Source organism: Chelonia mydas, chromosome 6 (genome assembly GCF_015237465.2).
Source record: "Chelonia mydas isolate rCheMyd1 chromosome 6, rCheMyd1.pri.v2, whole genome shotgun sequence".
NCBI classification, from domain to species: Eukaryota; Metazoa; Chordata; order Testudines; family Cheloniidae; genus Chelonia; species Chelonia mydas.
Window position 1 is genome coordinate 65,433,824 of NC_051246.2, and position 19,641 is coordinate 65,453,464.

Genomic DNA, 19,641 nt, shown 5'->3' on the forward strand with positions numbered 1-19,641 from the left:
TGTTCCTCGCCCAGTTGAAGCACGCTGGGCTCTGGTAGGCCGGACGTAGCTCCAGAGACAAAGCTTCTAGCTGCTCCCTCTGCTTTGGGGGTCCTGGGATTGGGCAGTACCTGGAGCAGGGCGTTCCTGACATAAGACAGGTGGAGAGACGGTGAGTGAGGTAATTTATTGGCCCAACTTGTGTGGGTGAGACAAGCTTTTGAGCTACAAGCTCTTCTTCCGGTCTGGGAAAGACAGGTTTATACTTACAGTTTTACAGCTGTGGTGCTTCAGTGAAGATGTTACTATGCCGAGTGGAGACTTCCTCACATGGGTGTAGTTAACTTACCTCCATGAGTGCTGGTAGCTATGTCGATGGGAGAAGGTCTCCCATGGACATAGCGCTGTCTACACCAGGTTAGTATAACTGCATCGCTCAAGGGTGTGGATTTTTCACACCCCTAAGAGATGTATTTATACTGATTTAAGTTTATAGGGTAGACCTGGCTTTATAGTGTCACAGCTGAATGCAAGGTGGACAGATTGTTTACCATAAATGATACATATTTCAAGGGACTACTCAAAGTGACATGGCCTGTTAGCACCCATCCAGTCATGGGGGGAGGGAAGGGGGAGGGGAATGGAGAACTTGTTAGTGGGTCATAGTTTGTTGTAATAAATCATAAATTATTCAGTCAGTGATTTTTAGTGTCTTTAGTGATTTTTAGCAAAGTTATGAATTTAAGCTCACAGGCTTGTCTTTTGAAAGTGGTGTGCAGGTTTCCTTTGAGCAGTGGTCCTCAAGCTTTCTGTGGGAATAGCATATTCCTATTCCCAGATGACTGTGGCGGGCGCCAGACACCCCGCCACTGAAATGCCACCGAGAAGAGGCAGCGGCAAGAATCGTCGCCACCGAAATGCGGCTGAGAAATGGCAACGCTTCTCGGCGGCATTTTGGCAGGCGGTTCTCTGGTGGCCGTGCTTGGCGGCGGCATTTCAGTGGCGCGGTGTCCTGCGGGCGCACACAACTGCCCCGGCGGGCACCATTGCACCCGCAGACATCACACTGGGGACCCCTGCCTTTGAGAATGAGGATTGATAGGTCAGCTATATGATTGCTCTGTGAAAAGTGTTCACCCAAGGTGATCTGGTGTTTTTGTCTTTTATCATTTTCCTGTGTGAGTTCATTTGAGAGCATAGTGATTGTCTAGTTTCACCCATGTAGTTGTTATTGGGGCATTTAGTGCACTGGGTGAGGTCCACCACCTGTTGTGATAGGCATATGTAGGACTTTGAAAGGTGTGTTATGTGGGGTGTTGCTCACTGAAGCAGTGGAGGTATGTCTATTTGCATCTGTTGTTCTGGCAGGGTCTGGTGCTACTTTGAGTTGATGTGTCCTGGTCTGTGGGCAGCTTGCTTCTGATGAGCTTGGCAAAGTTGGGGGGTTGTTTGAAGGATAGCAGAGGGGGTTCAGGAAAGATTTCTTTCAGGATGGGGTCCCTATTGAGTATGGGTTGTAGTTGTTTGATGATACTCCATATGGGTTCCAGAGTGGGATGGTAGATGACAATTAGGGGTGTGCGGTTGGAGGGCGTTTTATTTCTGTATTGTACTCTTGGGGTATTTGGGTGGCCTGCTCCATGATGCCATCTACTTCTCTGATGGAGTGTCCTTTTTTGGGGAAGGCAGTTCCAAGTGTGTTAAGTGTATATCGTGGACTTTCTCCTTGGAGCATATTGTCTTGTATCTGGTTACTGACTGTAGGGAATATATTTCTCTGTGTGTTTTGAGGTGGTGACTGGATCTCTGAATGCAGGTGTGGTGATCTGTGGGTTTATTTTATATAGTTGTCTGTAGGGTTCTATTGGTGAAGCGGATCATGATGTCCAGCAAGTTGATTGTTGGTCTGGGAGTGTTTCAGTGAGAGTTTAATGGACAGGTGGTGGTTGCTGAAGTAGTGGTGGAAATCCAAAAGGACGTTTAAGTCATCTGTCCAGAGGATAAAGATATCAATGGTGTATCTCAGGTATATCTGGGGTTTTGTGATGCATGTGATTTTGTCCACTGGTGTAGTCAAATGCTTAAAATACCGGACAGGGAGTCAGGACTCATGGTACTAGAGCTGGAGATAGAACCCAGAATTGCCAAAAGACCTATGGCAGAAGGAGGTCCTGTTCCCAGTGTTGGTGTCTGCAGAGTACAGACATGGCCTAGCAGTATGCTTAGAACTGTGATAATGTGAGTTTTTTTCAATGGTAGAGCTCACATGGGAGGTGTAATTCCAAACTGGACCTTTGGGGAGCTATTCATTGTATCTTCTCCACGGCAGACCAGCACTACTCTGTGACAAAGGTAAAGGGGATGGAGCAGGAAAGACGACGCAGGGAGAAAAACACAGGGAGAGCCAGAGAGGCAGAGTCCGGTGAGGGTATGGGGAGATGACTGGGTATCTCACTGTGACTAGAGGACTTCTCTCCTTGATTGCCTAAACTATTAGACAGCTAGGGAAACCCATTTCAAAGAGGATTCAGGACAAATCAAGACTGAGAAGAGAGCCCTGCCCAGGGAGATTAAGAAGGCATCAGAAGTCACTGTAAGGGGACAGTTATGATCTACTGAAATTATGTTCTTTTCAGAATAGAGTGCTGCTGTGCCTGTATATTCCTATCAATCTTCCCTCTGTTCATAGTACACCATTAATATAATTAATAATAATAATACTTGGAAATCTGCAGGAGTTAAGTATTTTACAAAGGACAGCAAGTATTTTTCTCTTTATCCACATTTTACAGATGGGAAAACTAAGGCATAGAGATTTGCTCAAGGTCATTCAGCAGGTCATCACTGGCTTGAGTCCTAGTGTAGACAAAGTGCTCACGATATGTGCTTAGCAGGATTAAACAATACAGCAACTAGGCCTGGTCTACATACTACAGAGTTAGGTTGATGCAAAGGTTGATTGCAATCGATGCAAAGTCAGTGCAGACCTGCATGGTTTACGTCTACTTTAGTGGCATCTTGGAGATGTCCCACAGTGCCCCACCGTGACTGCTCTGGTCCCTGCTGCCCGGCAACCGTGTACACAAGAACATGACCCTCCCTTTTAAAGCTCCACAAATTTTAAATTCCATTTTCTGTTTGCTCAGCCCAGAGCATTCACATAGCAGCTGACCATGCGGACTCCATGCTGCAAACGCTCTCCTGCCTGGAGTACACAGGAGGTGATGGATCTCCTGGGTCTGTGGGGAGAAGAGGCTGTGCAGGCACAGCTCTGATCCAGCCATAGAAATGTGGACACTGATGAGCAGATCACTCGGGGGATGGGGGAGAAGGGCTACAGGAGGGGATATGCAGCAGAGCCACGTGAAAATCAAGGAGCTGCAGCAGGCGTACCGGAAGGCAAACAGTCATGTTCGTGCAGAGCCGCAGACATGCCGCTTCTCTAAGGAGCTATATGTCATCCTCAGCAACAACACCCGCACCACCCCAAAGGCCCTGTGGATACTTCACGAGAGTTGAAGGCACAGGCCACCATAGTGAACCCTGAGGATGAGGTATTGGAAGAGGAGGCAGCGAGCCTGGTGCAGGGGAAGGAACCTCTGGTAAGTATGCAGTTTGCTTTGATATTCCTGGGACACATCTGTTCATTTACTCATTTTTAATCATGCTTTAAGAGGTAGTGAAATAACCAATAGAGGTAGATTTGCTATCTGCTTGCCAACAGTTAGGCAGAGGGGCCCTTGAAAAACAGATTGTTTATGTGCATTGGGATGGCCCTTGAATCTTCCATAGAGATCTCAAGGAAGCTTTCCTGGAGGTAGTCTGCAATCCTCTGACAAAAGGCTGCCTTATTTCTTCTGGCACGGTAGGACACTTTCCCACACCAGGCATCATTGGAGCACACAGGGTAGCAATATACGGATCCAGTCTGCAGCCAGATGCATGCAGGAGCTGTTCCCTTTCAGCCTCTGTTATCTTCAGGAATGAGATATCAGCTAAAGTCACCATTGTCTGTGGAAAATGCTACCAATATTAAGTTCAATGGCTCTGTCTGCATATACTTATGCCCATGAGGTCCACCCCAGTGTCCAGCTGTCCCCTCCACTTCCCGGCCGTCTTCACCATGACTGGGAATTCTGCTGTGTTCTATGAATCCCAAGCAGAAGTGAGAAAGTAGTGCTTGTTACTTGTGTGGATAAAGGGGGGAGTGAATGCACTCACAAAAGTATCTCTATCTATTGTTTCTTTTGCAGCTGCAGGTGCGGTCTTGAGGGTCTCTCCATCCACACCAGTGGAGTGGCTTAGTTAGGTAAGGAGGAGACAGAAGAGGACAAAGGAAGACATGTCCCAGGAGATCCTGCAAGCCTCTGGTGCTTTGGATACCAAGCAGAGGGCTTGGAGGATGACACTTGAGGACAGAATGGACAGGGATAGTGAGGACAGGAGAAATGGACAGCAAGAGATGATAGTGCTTCTCAGGGAGCAAACAGACATGCTGTGGTCTCTGACTGACCTACAAGCTCAACAGATCTATGCTCACCTCCCCCTGCAGCCAATAGAGAACTGCATTCTGGTACATCTCTAAATGCCCTCCCCCCCAATCCACATGGTGTCCGGGGCCTGTGCAATACCCCTACCACTCCACCTGGGGGAGAGTGTTGTGAAGGGGAAAGAACGGTCACTTCCATTTCAAAGGTTCTTGTCCCTATATTTATAAAGTTTTGTTCAGCTTTAAATATGTCTATTTGCATGGGTTCAGAATAAAAGTCTATTTATGGAAACTTAATTCATCTTTATTAGTTCACAAGATATGGTGGCTGGGGTTGGCATCATTCACAGATAATAGCAATAGGTGCATTCACAGTATTATATTACTACACAGAGAGCTCTCATTACAAGGTTCAAACTGGGGTGCAAACTAAAAAAAATGCCAGGTGCAGCACACTAGAGCAACACGCATTTCTGTGGCTCATTGTTATAATGGTCCTTAAGTCTCCCTGAGCTGTATAGGCCCCCATTGTGATCTTCTTATAGCTCTGGTGTCTGGCTGCTCAAAATCAGCAGCCAGCCATTCCGCCCCTGTGGAAACCTCTCCCCCTTTGCTTCACTGATATTATGAAGCACAAAGCAGGCAGCTATGACCATGGGAATATTTTTTTCACTGAGGTCTAATCTCGTGAGTAGACAGCAACAGTGGCCTTTCAAATGGCCAAAGACACATTCAACTGTCATTCTGCACCTGCTGAGCCTATTGTTGAAGCATTCCTTGTTGCTGTCAGGGTAGCTGGTGTACGGCTTCATTAACCTTGGGAGCCAAGGGTAGGCTGGATCTCCCAAGATCACTGTTGGCATTTCAGCATCCCTTTTGGTAATCCTCTAGTCTGGAAAGAAAGTCCCTGCTTGCAGCTATTTGTACAGGCCTGTGTTCTTAAAGATGCATGTGTCATGCACCTTCCCTGACCTGCTCACATTGATGTAGGTGAAATGACCCTGGTGATCCACCAGCACTTGCAATGCCATAGAAAAGTAGCTCTTTCTGTTGATGTACTCCATGGCAAGGTGGTTTGGTGCCAAAATAGGGATATACGTGCCATCTGTCACGCCACCGCAGTTAGGGAACCCCATTGCTGCAAAACCATCCACTATTTCTCAAACATTGCCCAGAGTCACAGTCCTTTTTAGCAGGACACAATTAATGGCCCTCCACTCTTGCATCACCACAACCCCCACGATGGATTTTCCAACTCCAAATTGGTTCCTGACTGATCAATAGCAATCGGGCATTGTAAGCTTCCACACAGCAATCGCCACGCGCTTCTCCCCGGTGAGTGCAGATCTTAATTCAGTGTCACTGTGCTGGGGGTGTTGGGGGGAGCTCTGCACACAGTTCCAGGAATATGGTCTTCTGCATGTGAAAGCTCTGCAGCTGCTGCTCGTCATCCCATACCTGCATAACGATGTGATTCCACCAGTCAGTGCTTGTTTCCACCATGTGAATGCTAACAACCATGAATTGTTTCTTTCCATGGCACACAACAGGGCAGCCTGCAAGGAATCATATTATTCCGTCTCACGACTCTGGAAATACTGCAGGATCAGGTGTTTTGTGTTCGTATCACTCATCACAATACTGTGCAGGATCCACAGTTCTCACAGAGATGGTGGACATGTGGGTTTGCAGGGCTTTTGGAAAGTGACATGAAACTTAATAGGATGGCCCTGGAATGACGGGATGGAGAAAACTGCATCATGGGATGTTGAACCCATGTTCCCAGTCTCCCCTGCATGACTCATTTGCCCCCATGAAGCATTGCAAACACTTTCCAAAACACCCTGCACTACATGGTGGCGAGTTGTACAGTAGGATAGCTATCATGATGCACTGCATTGATGCAAGTGCTGCACACTGCCAACACAAGGAGCGTAGTGTGTGCATGCAAAAGCGATTTAATTACTGCGGTGGCTGTATGTTGGCATAACTTTGGTTTACTTAATTTTGTAGTGTAGACATGGCCTAAATGTTGACAGCCTTGTTGAGCCATAGGCAGTTGACCTGGCCATGCTCTGGTAAATTACATGGTAACTACAGTGAGACAAGGTGGGAGATAATGTCTTTTATCTTGGACCAACTTCTGTTTGTGGAAGGGCCAAGCTTTTGAGCATCACAGAACTCTTCCTCAGATTTAGAGAAGGAAACAAATGTCCAAGCAAAATACAAGGTAGCATAGATTGTAGAGCATAACGGGTTTCCAGCCTGTTGTACTTAATATGAATGGGCAAGTAATCGCTTTACTATCATAGGACAATGGAGGCTTATTCAGCTCATTGACATACTGAGTCAAATGCTAATGGTGGGATGTGAAATCAACATGAAAGAAGCACATAGGAAAAAACAGAACTGGAAAAAACTAAAACTATGGTTTGCGGGACTGTTTCTACAGGGTGCAGATGAACTCCGAGTTATTCCTCAGTCTATGAGGACAAGCTGCCAACAGGCTTGGTCTTAATGAGAAGTGATATCAACCAAACTGGTTGAAAATGGAGGGAGGGGGAAGAACTTGGGGTAAATTTTCTTTTAGGAAACAGAAGAATGCTTTGTTAGTTAAGTTGATGCTCTAGAATCATCATGTTCCTATTACGCCTCTGGCGTTTAGGGCAGTGATGAAGCTCCTCTACTGTCTGTTTCTGGCAAGGCTTTCAATGGTGTCCCAGGTTTTTCAGCTCAGCTTCCACAGCTCTTTGCTGTCTTGTTTTCAGACGGCCTTGTTTTTGCTTGCCTTCAGGTGTCCATCTTATTGCTACTCTGGTGATGGAATCAGTTTCCATCTGAAGCACATAACCGATCCATCTCCAACACCTCCTGGCAATGATGGTGCTCAGATCCACTTGGCTGCGCTGTATCAATAGATCTTGGGTTTGAGATTGTTCTGGGCCAAAAGATACGGAGGATTTTTCTGAGGCAGGGTGTATGGAATGAAGACAGTTTGGACATGTCATATTTTCTCATTCCCCAGCATTCTGCACTATAAAGTAGTGTTGAAAGTACGCAGCTCTGATAAATCTTGTTTGGTTTTGTTTTTTGATGATTTCCAGACAGTATTTAAGCTCCTGAAGGTGTTCCTGGCTTTATTGATTTTGTTCCAGATGTCCTGGCTTGTTCCAGCATCCTGGCTGATGGTGCTGCCCAAATATGTGAATGTTTCTACATTAGTGAGAACATAATCCTCTAACCATACTGGTGATGGTGAGGCAATATTAAAGGTCATGATATGTCTTATTGCGGTTGATTTTCAGTCCAATTTGCTGGCTGAATGCGTTGAGTCAAGTTGTTTTTTCTTGTATATGGTGTTGGGTATGTGATAGGAGAGTGACATCATCTGCAACGTTCAGGTCTTCAAGGAATGAGACGAGTGTCCATTTAATGTCTCTTGGCGTGTCTTCTATTGTACACCACATTATCCAGTGGATGGCAATGTTGAAGAGGATTGCAGACATGACACACCCCTGACGTACTCCTGTTTTGACTTCAAAACTGAGCTCACTGTGATCAACACTGCATGTAAAGTTGAAATAGAAGCTTTTGATGATGTTGATTATATGGAAAGGAATTCCATATGCCCGCAGAATGCGCCGTGGCTGGTCCTGTGAATGCTGTCAAAAGCCTTCTCAAAGTTTATGAAATTTATGTAGAGTTGCCGTTGCCATTCTAAGCCCTGTTCTGTTATGTTTCGTAGAGCGAAGATCTGATCTGTGCATCCACGCCCTTTCTGAAAACCAGCTTGCTCTTTTGTGAGAATGCTATCAACTGCCTCTGATATACGTTGGACTATGATCTGACACAGTACTTTGCTTGGCACATATAAAAGTGTGATACCACACCAGTTATTACAATCACTGAGAGTTTCTTTCTTTGGCATCTTCACTATAATCCCATTGGTCCGCTCATCAATGGGCACTTTTTCCTGTTCCCAGACTGATGTAAATAGAGGGGCCAGAATAGATGCTGCTAATTTAGGATTTACCTTGAAAGATTCTGCATTCAAGTTATCCTTGCCAAGAGCTTTCCCATTTTTTAAGGATTTGATGGCTTGAATGATCTCTTCCTTAGCTGGGGTGTATGTTGATATCAAGATCTTCTTCTGCCTCCTGGATGTTTGCTTCCTCGTTAAGTGGCTCCCTGTTCAGCAATTCTTTGAAATGCTCTGTCCAGCGCATTTCTTGTTCTTTTTTGGTTTTTAGTAGGTGGCCTTGTTTGTTCCTGATGAGTGTTTGTTGGTGTCTGCCGTTTACCACTGATAAGCCACTTTGTAGACTGTTCCTTTTTCACCATGAGCAGCTGAATTCTCTGTTTATGTTGCCAGATCATCAATATAATGCCGTTTGTCTGCTCTCACAAGGCATTTGACCTCCCGGTGTGCCTTGCTATACTGCTCGTGGTATTTTTCCTTTAGCTTCTGGGATTTTGTGCCTAAAACTTTTTTTTTTTCAGGGCTCGTCTGTTCCTATGGCATTCCATGTGCTGAGTGTAATCCACCCCTTCCTTCTCTTCTGCCTGTAGCCTAGACAGGCTTCACTGCTCTGTTTATAAATTGCTGTTACTTTGTCCCACTTCCTGTTGATCTCATCTACATTCCCCTCCTCTTCATCAAGGTCTGCAAGTCCTTGAAACCTGTTCTTTAACTGCAGAATGAAGACTTTCTGTGCTCTAGAAAGCATGTTATAATTGGATTTTGTATGTAACTATTTGTTCCCAATATTCTTACTCATCGCTTGAATCTCTGTTCTTTGATAATAAACGTTCTTGTTTTCACTATATCTACGTGCTGCATGTTCAGTGAAGCTATGTTCTAAGGTAAGTAAGCTGCAGTGTTTGTTTGGGAACACAGGACTGGTGTCGCTATGAGTGTTCAGTAGTTAAGGGGCTAGACACTACACTAAACACTGAGGACTCTGCTGTTGGTGCATATCTATTGTTAACTTGTATGGAGAGAGAGAGAGAGAGAGGCTGCGGAGGCCTGGAAGGTAGTTCTTGAATTGATAGAGGCTAGTGTTTTCAGGGAGCTGATCCACAGCAGCCAGAGACAAAATTTCCTCACACTAAGAGCAGGTGGTGGTGAGGTACCTCACAACCCTTGGTACCTTTGGGGAATGTCACAGAGCCCCAAACACAAGATTATTCCCTGCTTGAAGTCATAAGCACCAAGAGACGAAGACAAACAATATTAGTGTCATTTGAATGTGCTTAGTAATAAAGGGATAACATGTTTTGTCAAAGTTTCTCCCTGTGCCGCAGCACCTTTTTCAGGTAGTTCTTGGGTTTAGACAAAACTGTACAACAAAGCCAAGGTAATTCATAAAAAAGCAACAACAGAAATTAAGTGACTGGAGGAAATGGTTTATGGAGAATGAGAAAACAATGGTCATGTGATTAAAGCACTGGATTGGAATTTGGGAGAACTGGTACTTCCCTACCTCACAGACTATAGTACAGTGGTTCTCAAACTTTTGTACTGCTGACCCCTTTCATTCAGCAAGTATATGAGTGTGACCCCCCCTTATAAATTAGTAAATACTTTTTTTTATATTTAACACTATAATAAATGCTGGAGGCAAAGTGGGGTTTGGAGTGGAGGCTGACAGCTCGCAACCCCCCTAGTAATAACCTTATGACCCCCCTGAGGGGTCAGGACCCCCAGTTTGAGAACCCCTGCTGTAGTACTTCCTACCTCTTGGCCACCCAGGGGTACTGTAAGGCTAAATTAAATATTTTAGAGAAACCCAGATACTACAGGGGTGGGGAGTCTAATAGATAGATCTAATTATAGATTGGCCAAACTGACCAGTGTGGTGGTCAATAATATGTGAACTGTTGACAAGTATTGGGAGGGTCTGAATGGCAAGGATGGAATCATTTAGGGTGGTGCAAGGGGTTCAAACTACAAATAGAATAAAAATAAGTAAGGAAATATTTCTTGATCATGGTTTTAGTTATCAGAGTTGGCAAAGCCATTATAACATTTGACTGGAGAATATTCTGTGGGAAACCATTTTGCACTGGCCCACAGGGCATGATCTAGATCAGTGGCTCGCAACCTTTCCAGACTACTGTCCCCCTTTCAGGAGTCTGATTTGTTTTGGGTATGCCCAAGTTTCACCTCACTTATAAACTACTTGCTTACAAAATCAGCACATTTGCATAAAAATACAGAAGTGTCAAAGCACATTACTGAAAAATTGCTAATTTTCTCTTTTACCATATAAATATAAATCAATTGGAATAGAAATATTGTAATTACATTTCAGTATACAGAGCAGCATAAACAAGTCATTGTATGAAATTTTAGTTTGTACTGACTTCACTGGTGCTTTTTATGTAGCCTGTTGTAAAATGAGGAAAATATCTAGATAAGTTGATGTACCCCCAGGAAGACCTCTGCATACCCCTGGTTGAGAACCACGGGTCTAGATAATTTAACAGTCTTCCTTTAGTTTTGGTTTTAGCTGGAGGAGATTCAAGCCAATCTGGACATGATTAAAGCACTCATCTCTACAGTATCACCTCACCAATCTCTACCCTTACTTATGGATAACTTTTCTGCTCAGGAATCAATGCACAAAAGCTCAAAGCATCAGGCCCTTGACTGTTATTTTGTCAGAAAAGTAAACATGGATCTCTTTGAAAGATGTAGATCAGAGCTAGCTCCCTTTGTGCATGATGAGGAAAATCTAGGGTAGCTAACAGGCCAGGCAACATAGGTCTGTTAATTTAGGTTTATGTCAAATTCTTCTAATAGTTGAGCTAATGAAATGGATTTTAAGGCTTATATAACAGTAGCTCTTTTGAAAGCAAAGATTCCCTTAGTTCAATAGGATTGAGTTTTAATATTTGGCTACCACAACAGAAAGCTGTCCCATTCCACTGTCTACAAGAGTGATTTTTTTGCTAGTCTGAAACAATGACACCTGCATTCCGACTTCTAAAAAAGTCATTTTAGTTCAAATTGGTTCTTTCCCAGCAATTATAAATAGTTAGCCTCCTTTATTCATGACTTCCAGTGTGGTAATTTCGCTGAAATAAGCAAGCAGTCGGTAAGATTAAATTGGACGGGTACAATACAGAGGAATAAACGCTTTTCTAAACTAAGCTCATTAGAGGTAGCACTCTAAGGTGTCTTCTTTCTCCATGCGCTCTTTAATGTGCAAGCATGCATTGCATCTACTGTCTCCTGCTCTATTCATTTAGTATTAAATGCAGCCTTCTCCCCATTTCCCAACTTGCCATAATCCACATGATCTAAAGCCTTTGACTGAAATAAAGAAAAAAAACCCAGTTGAGGAGGAATCACAATGGCAGTTTAAATAACCTCAGTGCTATGACTCAGCCATTTCTGTTGTAAATCTGCTACACCAGTGATGGCCAACATAGGCACATGTGCCACCTTTGGGTTAATGACTTGATTGTTGCCCACTTCACTGAACATTTTGGCAAACTAAAATTGAGGATAAGAGATGACAGTGGACACCACGTTTGAAAGCAAAGCTTATGAAAGAAGTTGGAACTATTTAAGGAAGATGCAAAAACCTGCAACTAACAGAGTTCCTATCATTGCAGAATACCTGGAATATTCATTCACTTACAAGGACACTGCTGGCGCCATTGAAATAGTGTGCCAATTATTTAAAAAAAAAAAAATCTATCTGGGAAGCTGTTGGAAATCTTCAGTTTAAGTTCTGACAGCTAAAACAGTTACAATCTACATATGTTTGCAGCATTGTTGTAGCTGGCCCCAGGATATGAGACAAGGTAGGGGAGGTAATATCTTTTATTGGACCAACTTCTGTTGGTGAGAGACATACAAGCTTATCTCTCTCACCAGCAGAAGTTGGTCCAATAAAAGATACTTCCTCACTCCATCTTCTCTCTCTAAGTATTAATATGGCTCTTGTCACTCTATCATGAGAAAGTCACACCGTGTCAGGTATGAAGACCTCAAATGGCTGGATGTCAACATTAAGATTGTTGAATTCTAGGAGACCTATCTGGAAAATCATTTTAAAAAAAATCACAGTTCACATCTGGAAAATACTGAGCATGGCAGGACTGAAGAAGATCCCCTTGAAAAGGAGATTTTGTGAGTAGAGACCACATTGTCCAATTGGTTCCCCCCCCCAGTGGAAAAAAACTAGCCCTAGCTTTGAAAACCTGTGGATCAACACTCTCATACAAATAACCATTTCCATCAGTTAATTTAATCAGTTCTGACATTAGGGTTAGGCTACTGACTGCAGCTAATTTGTTGTTGGAAACTAAAAATATTAGCTTAAAATAAAAAGCTGCTGCTTCACTCCACAGAAAATGGCTGCTGGTGGTTGTGCTCCCCACCTTATAACTTTCCTGGAATGTGGGAGACTTAGTGTCATTGGGTCAGAGAGAAAGAAAATGACTCTATAGCTCAGTGATTAGAGCACACACCTGCGAAATGGGAGACCCAGGATCCAGTGCCCCTACTCCAGTGACTAAATATTTATACACAGTGGAACATCTTCAGTAGGACAGATTGATAAGCCCCACATAAGGATGTGTCATATGTCTGTGGTTAGAGTACTGGCCTAAGAGGCAGGAGACCCCTGTTCAAATCCTGTCTCCTCTTCAGGCAGAGAGGGCAGGGGAATGGAGCCTGGGTCTCCCACATTCCTGGCAAGTACTCTTAACAAGTGGGCTAAAAGGTGTAAGGTAGACAGCACTCCCTCAAACCCTCAGATTGTGACGGGGACCTGATCTGGTACACAGCCTGTGCGTACCTAGCAGATTGGACTGCCCCATTCAAGTTAGGCAGACAAATGCCTCTTTCCCAGATAATGGATCACTCTAAGGCTTAGGCGTGAGATAGGCATCCAGACCTGCCTAGAGGCAGAAACTTAGCCACAGAGGGAACTTTGACCCTGAAGACTTAGGCACTGAGTGAGTTTAGGCACCTACAGGAGTTTCACCGGAGTTCTGTGGATCACATTGGTGCCTAAAACTGGGACTTAGGCACCGAAGTATATTTGTGGATCAGGGCCAAACTGCTTTGCCCCTAATGCACAATATCTGAAACGGGGGTGTATCACCAGATGCAGTTTCGAAGAACAGGGAACCAGACATGCAAGCTCTGGCCAGACTACCCAAGGCCAGCCACCTAAGCTGAAAGGGGAGCCCAAGATACAGTAGATGCAGCTAAGATTTTAAATTCAAACCACCTACCACTGTTGCCAATATGAGGCTGTTTTTAACTACACAGAACCAGGGCACCCATGAGAATGTTGTTAACATCCTAACCCAGAGGATGCAGTGTTGTAGGGTGATTAGTGTACACAACTGAGTCAGGACTCATGTATAACAGCTACCAGTCTAAAACTGCCACTGATGTGCTGAGTGAGCTTGGGAAAAATCACCCAACCTCTCTCTACGTAAGACAGGGATATATTACTACTTTTCTGCTTCACAGGGTGTTGTGAAACAGTGTAGCGTGTCTAGCACAATGGAGTCATGGTCTGTAGGCACTACTGTAAAACAGAATAAATAATTAACATTTGTGAAGTACATTAAGATCAGAGTAAGAGTGGACATTGCTAAGTACTATTAGCAATTTCCCCCCAAAAGGGTCATTCTAAATCCAAAGAGCCCCCTGGCTCCATTTTAGGTACAGTAAACTAGTCTGGTTTGGGACATATATCCAACTCAATCATATCATGTACATAAAAAGACTGAATAGCCATGAAAAGTTAAAATCTCTCTTCCCAAAATTCGCAGTGGAATAAGGAGGAAAGGCTCCTTTTGCCCCCTACATCCAGGAGTCAAGAGTCCCCAGAGCATGTATGCTTTCTTTTTCTAGCATTTTTTTAATTTGAAGCAAAAATCAAGTTAGTAGGAACTGCACTGCATGTCCTTTACAAGAACATTTCCTTTTCCTGCAAAGCATAGCAGTTACATGCTGTGAATTGCAAGTCATATAGATGAGCTTGCCAGGGAAGAAGAAGATGATCCAGCTACAAGTTTTAAAAAATTACTGGTGTATTATATAGGGTCCTGCAAAGTTTTAAGTAGGGAGAAGTATGGTCTAACTGTTTAAAGCGCAGGCCTGGCAGTTAGGAGACCTTGATTCTAATCCAGTTCTGACAGTGACTTGCTGTGCAACCTGGGGTAAGTCACATAACCTCTCTGTGCCCCTCAGCTGCTCAAGATGAACTGTGCTGAGTACAGTTTGGTCTTGTAACTAAACTGTGTTCAGCTGTACCCTTTGGTGACATGTTACCACCTCTGGTAGGCCGGAGGAAGGGACAACAGGCAGTTTAAGAATTTTTTAAGCACGTCAGCAGAATTTGTTCTCCCCTTTCCCAGATACTGCAGGCAGGTTTTGTCAGGTTGGGATTACATGACAGCCCAGTGATTCTACTACAGGTCACACACTATATTAAGAATAAGAAAATAAATTTGTATTCAGTTGAAGGATTTAAAAAAAAAAAGTCTATTCTTGCTCAGAAACCAGCCTAACCCCAGGAAATCAGAACTGACTCTGCCTGGGCAACAGCACTGAAAGTAGCAGGTGTTCCTTGTCACTTTGTGAATTAATGTTGCACTCCTGCAATCTATTAGTCTAAGAACAAACTGGCTGAAAGTGCTAGAGTCCCTGACATCTGATCATGGTGAAAAAGACATGTGAAGAAATCTTTACTGGAGAAAACTCCTTTGTTTCCATAAAGGTTGCAGAAGGGATGAAGACTAGGGAAGGTTAAAGGTTACCTGCAAAGTGAGGAGGGATAGGAACGGTTTAAATGCCCTTTTTTGCTTTCTTATGATAATTAAAGAAGGCCTGTAGAGAGTTTTGTCAGTGGGCAGTTGGTTTGTTTAAACATGTTAGAAACATAAAAAAAAACACTATGGTGACTGAAGTGATAACATCACAAATACTAAGATACTTACTGTTAAGCTTTGACGGGGGGAGGAATGTTAATCAGACCATTTAAAACTTTGGGTTTATTTAACTCCAGACACACATTCTGAGCTGGTCTTGTAGCAATAAAAAAAAAGATGCTATTTTGCAGTGATAAGACTTCTCATTTGAAGCTGTTTGTAAGTATCTACCAGCTATGTAAATTTCATCATCATTCAACACAAAGGAAAAGCTTCTAAGGAAATGGAGTTAAACATTTAACCTCAGGTATTATGAAGATTTTTTTAAAAAAAGCTATCAAATTGATTTTGAAAGAATCTACTTGTGTTCAGGGTTTTGATTAAATGGAATTAAACAAATCCACTAGACAAATGAAGGAAGTCTAGATTTGTTATCACAAGAAATTTTTAATATGGTTTGTGACAAGCAATATATCAAAGTTACCAACTCTCAAGCTTCATATTCTGAAACCAGACAACTCTCAGCAACAACAAAAAGTTGTGCACTGAAACATAGGAGGCATATTGAAAATTTTTAATTAAATATGAAAACATGAGCTGTGTACATTATTTTTTCCCTAGAAAACACAGCAATTTCAAAAGTTTATCATAAAATATTTTCATGAAATGAGTGAACCAGCAAACACATGCACTTGCGTGTCTGACCCCCCCTTCCCCATCCCAAGATAAACATGATAAAAAGACATATGCAAATGGAAAAGTTAACAGTACAGGTGGCTTCCTTTTTTTTTTCTTCCCCCCTTTCTATTTAATTTTTGTAAAGGAGAATGGAATGTAACACTGTGCTCAATTTCCTATGTCACAACATAAAACATTTGGTGCAATATTTTTAAATTTTCTCTTTATGTTTTAATTTGATGGAGAAAAATACCTGTTTTTCTATAATAAAATATGTCTATTTTTAAATGTAACTTTTTTTTTGCAGAAAATAATTTTGTAAACTGTCATTTCAAGGGCAAGGTAGACGGTCATTTCAGTGTCCCCCCTTATAAACATGATCTGTTATCTGAAGCAAAAACGGAGACACAAAATAAAAGAAGGCGGAGCAGAGGCTGCTTTGCATACAGAAAGAAGAGTGCGCTTGGACGGGAGAGAGGGTGGGAAATATGTTGTGTGGAGAAAGGAAGAGGTTAAAGGTCACTTTCGCCATAGAGCGCTGTGGAGAAGGACATATAGTCCAGGGCACCAGGTACAGCATCAGGCCCACTGTATGGTGCCATCCTAGCAATGCAATATTCAGCTTGATCAGGAGGCAGTTCCCGTCGTAATTCATCCACAGTGATGTAGTTCTGCAAAAACAACAAGAGACAAATAATTATTTCCATCAAGTGGTGCTACTTAGAAAGTACTCTACAAATCAGTCCTGATGCTCAGGGGTGCAGTGGGGCAACTGTGCTACAGTTTAAGACAGTAAATTAAGAATACTGTATCCCATTGAAGGCACACTGTGTATGCAGGAAGGCAGAATGCAATACTCTAGTTGGAATTTGGCCAGGGACCAGCAATGGAGCGAGAGATTATATTGGGAGAAAAGCCCTGGAAGGCCGGAGTGGTTGTGTGGGAGAGAAGGGAGGTTGTCAATGTCAGACTGCCTGCTGTCTTGCTGATGGTGTGGTTCTTGTTTAAGGTGAATGGGAAGAAGCAGAAGTTGTTCATTACCTCCAGTCCCTCGTTAACAAGCACTGAAAAGATGAGTGCCGTATTGCGCCCTAGAAGTTGATTTTAAGGCTTCAAAATGTGGCCTCAATGACTCATTCTCCAGAGAAACATGGCATCCACAAGGCAACGAATTAGTTCCTACTGGTGCTTGTAAATTATATCAGCACAGGCAGCAGACAACATTGTCTACCAAAGAATTTTTATTTTTTTCATAGTTTTCTCCCTCCACTCTCCTTGCTTTTCCTACGCCCCACTATTCCTATGGACATTTCTCAAAAGGAAGTAAACCTCCAGCTAGGTTTGGCTATTGGAAATGTAAACACACTGAAGCTAGTCTGGCTCATCACCAATTCACATTCTGGATAGAAGATATCAGTTCGTTGAATGTGAGCTAAGCAGGGAGCTTCCTGTTTCCTGCTGCTTCCCTGAACCCACTTGAGGAGAACAGGCAGTCAACTGAAGTAGTAGGAGCCAGTTAGGCCCTTAAGTTCTCTGTAGCTAACTGACTCGTGGACAATTTTATTTAGAAGCATCTAAAAGATATTTAGATGTCAGAGGTTTTCTGTCCTTTGACTTCCCAATTCATTCATTAAGTGTTCTGCTTTTATGTTCATGAATGGAGTTTGAGGGAGGATTACCTTCTTAGTGCAATGTGAATCAAAAAGTATTTTAGTATAACTTTTAAAACAAATTAATATTGATAATTATCCTTTTTTGGAACTACACAGTAATCAAGTTTAAATTTAATACTCTATCGCAAAACTACAGATAATGTTATTTACATCGTAACTTTCATCCTGTGGAAATAATTAGGAATTTACTACACAACTGTTGAGACAGGAGATATACCCTGATCACAGAGAATGTGTAATAAAAGATGGATGAAATAGGAGGTTTATACATAGAGATTATAGTTAAATCATTAACGAAACATGAAAAATGTACTCAAACTAGGATAATTCATTAAAATCTGAGATTTCAGTTCACATGGTATTCCAGTATTTTTACTACATATTGTCATATTTCAAAACAGATCACCAAAATTATTAAAAATTATTGGCATATATTAAGATTAAATTTATTTCATTAGCTAATTTAAGGAATTGCCAGTGATTTTATGCAAGAAAAAGAAAAATTTATGATTTGTTGGTACATTCATTCCACTGATTAACCAAATCTAGAGAAGTTATAATCTATCCTGGTTCTGGGAGTCAGGGCTGGCCTTACCAGGAGGCAAACTGAGGGGGCTGCCTCAGGTGCCAGACTGTGGAGGGGTGCCGCTAGGACCCAGAGTGTAGAAAATTGTGTCTGCTGCTGATGCATATGGATTCTCTCTGCTCTAGATGCACGGAGATCGTGGAGGGCTGTGCTGGAGGAAGGAGGGCACAAGAGACATAACAGGCAGGCAGGAGAAAAGGTGAGAGGGAATAACAGAAAGCAGCAGGAGCTGTAGGGAGAGAGAGAGGAGGAGGAGCCTCTTATGTACCTCTCTAGCACCTCCAGGAGCCTGGACTGATTAACACCAGCTTCTCAGAGAGCTTCCTGTTTCCTGCTGCTTCTCTGAACCCACTTGAGGAGAACAGGCAATAGACTGAAGTAGTAGGAGCCAGTTAGGCCCTTAAGACGCCGATATCTTCCCTCAGTCAGGCCCTGCTACCAGCCTGCTTATTTGTCCCCTTCAACTGAGTGTTGAGAGCCACTATAGCTGGCACAGAACAGCAGTCATGAGTGAAAGAAGAAAACGCCCCTTTGGGGCAGCATTCAGAAAAAGAGAAAGCAAAGGAAGCTTTTCTATCTAAGCAGGAAGGAGCTTTCCTGAGATACATGGACACAAATGTTCATAGTGAACCTTCTGGCCCCAGTGAGGATGTGAGTAGTGAGGAGATGCCGGATCTTCCAGTTAGTCAGAGTGCAGGTGACCTGGCAGCTACTACAGCATCCATATCTTCATCTCAAATGGATCTAACCATGCACATTCCTGAAGAAAAGTGTAGATCAGAGAAGAGTGTGGTGGAGGCGCAAGAAACAGCTGCTGCTGAGTTTAGTTCCTTAAGTCTAGATGATCCAGGACTGTGGACCCACTTGAGCAGTAGCCTGAGGGACTTCCTTGTACTGCACGGGCCACAGCAAGTGAAAAACTTCATGTTCCCCAAAGACAATGAAAATAAAAGTGTCCATCCAACACATTACTGACGTGAAATCTCCAATGGTGACACAGTGGAGAGGCCATGGCTTATGTAGTCAAAAACCCAGAATGCTGCATACAGTTTTTGTTGCAAACTCTTCCAGTCTCATGTTCCAGCCACACTGGGGTCTACAGGAACAAAGGACTGCAAAAATCTGGCTAGAAATCTGGCATGCCATGAGAAGGCAGCAAATCACCAGAGAGCATTCCATAGGTGGAAAGAGCTTGAGATGAGACTAAGGTTAAAGGCCACCATAGATGATCAGCACCAAGAGAAGATTGCATCAGAGTCTTTATTAGCAAAATGTTCTGAAAAGGCTCATTGCCATTGTGAGAACGCTTGCTACCCAAAACCTAGCACTGT

General features: G+C 43.1%; 1 protein-coding gene and 1 long non-coding RNA gene across 11 annotated transcripts in view; one reads left to right on the forward strand and one right to left on the reverse strand.

Moving 5' to 3' along the window:
• The first annotated feature begins 11 nt into the window (after nt 1-11).
• On the forward strand, nt 12-8,542 carry LOC114021896. 6 transcript variants are annotated; one of them, XR_003566245.3, is made up of 4 exons: nt 12-151; nt 3,447-3,581; nt 4,233-7,723; nt 8,214-8,542. It is a non-coding gene; the product is annotated as an uncharacterized LOC114021896 (long non-coding RNA). The 6 variants fall into 6 exon arrangements; XR_006291611.1 differs by lacking the exon at nt 8,214-8,542 and adding an exon at nt 2,239-2,331 and having other exon boundaries at nt 33-151; nt 2,991-3,581; nt 4,233-4,765; XR_006291609.1 differs by lacking the exons at nt 12-151; nt 8,214-8,542 and adding exons at nt 167-396; nt 2,239-2,331 and having other exon boundaries at nt 2,991-3,581; nt 4,233-4,765.
• A 7,389-nt stretch (nt 8,543-15,931) lies between these two features.
• Nucleotides 15,932-19,641, reverse strand: part of ACTN1 (actinin alpha 1) — a 129,187-nt gene continuing 125,477 nt past the window's right edge. For all 5 annotated transcript variants that reach the window (XM_007054249.4, XM_037900289.2, XM_037900290.2 and 2 more), the window contains one exon: nt 15,932-16,722. In XM_007054249.4, coding sequence (XP_007054311.3) covers nt 16,564-16,722 — 159 coding nt within the window. In that variant the 3' untranslated portion in view covers nt 15,932-16,563. The remainder of the gene's footprint in view (nt 16,723-19,641) is intronic.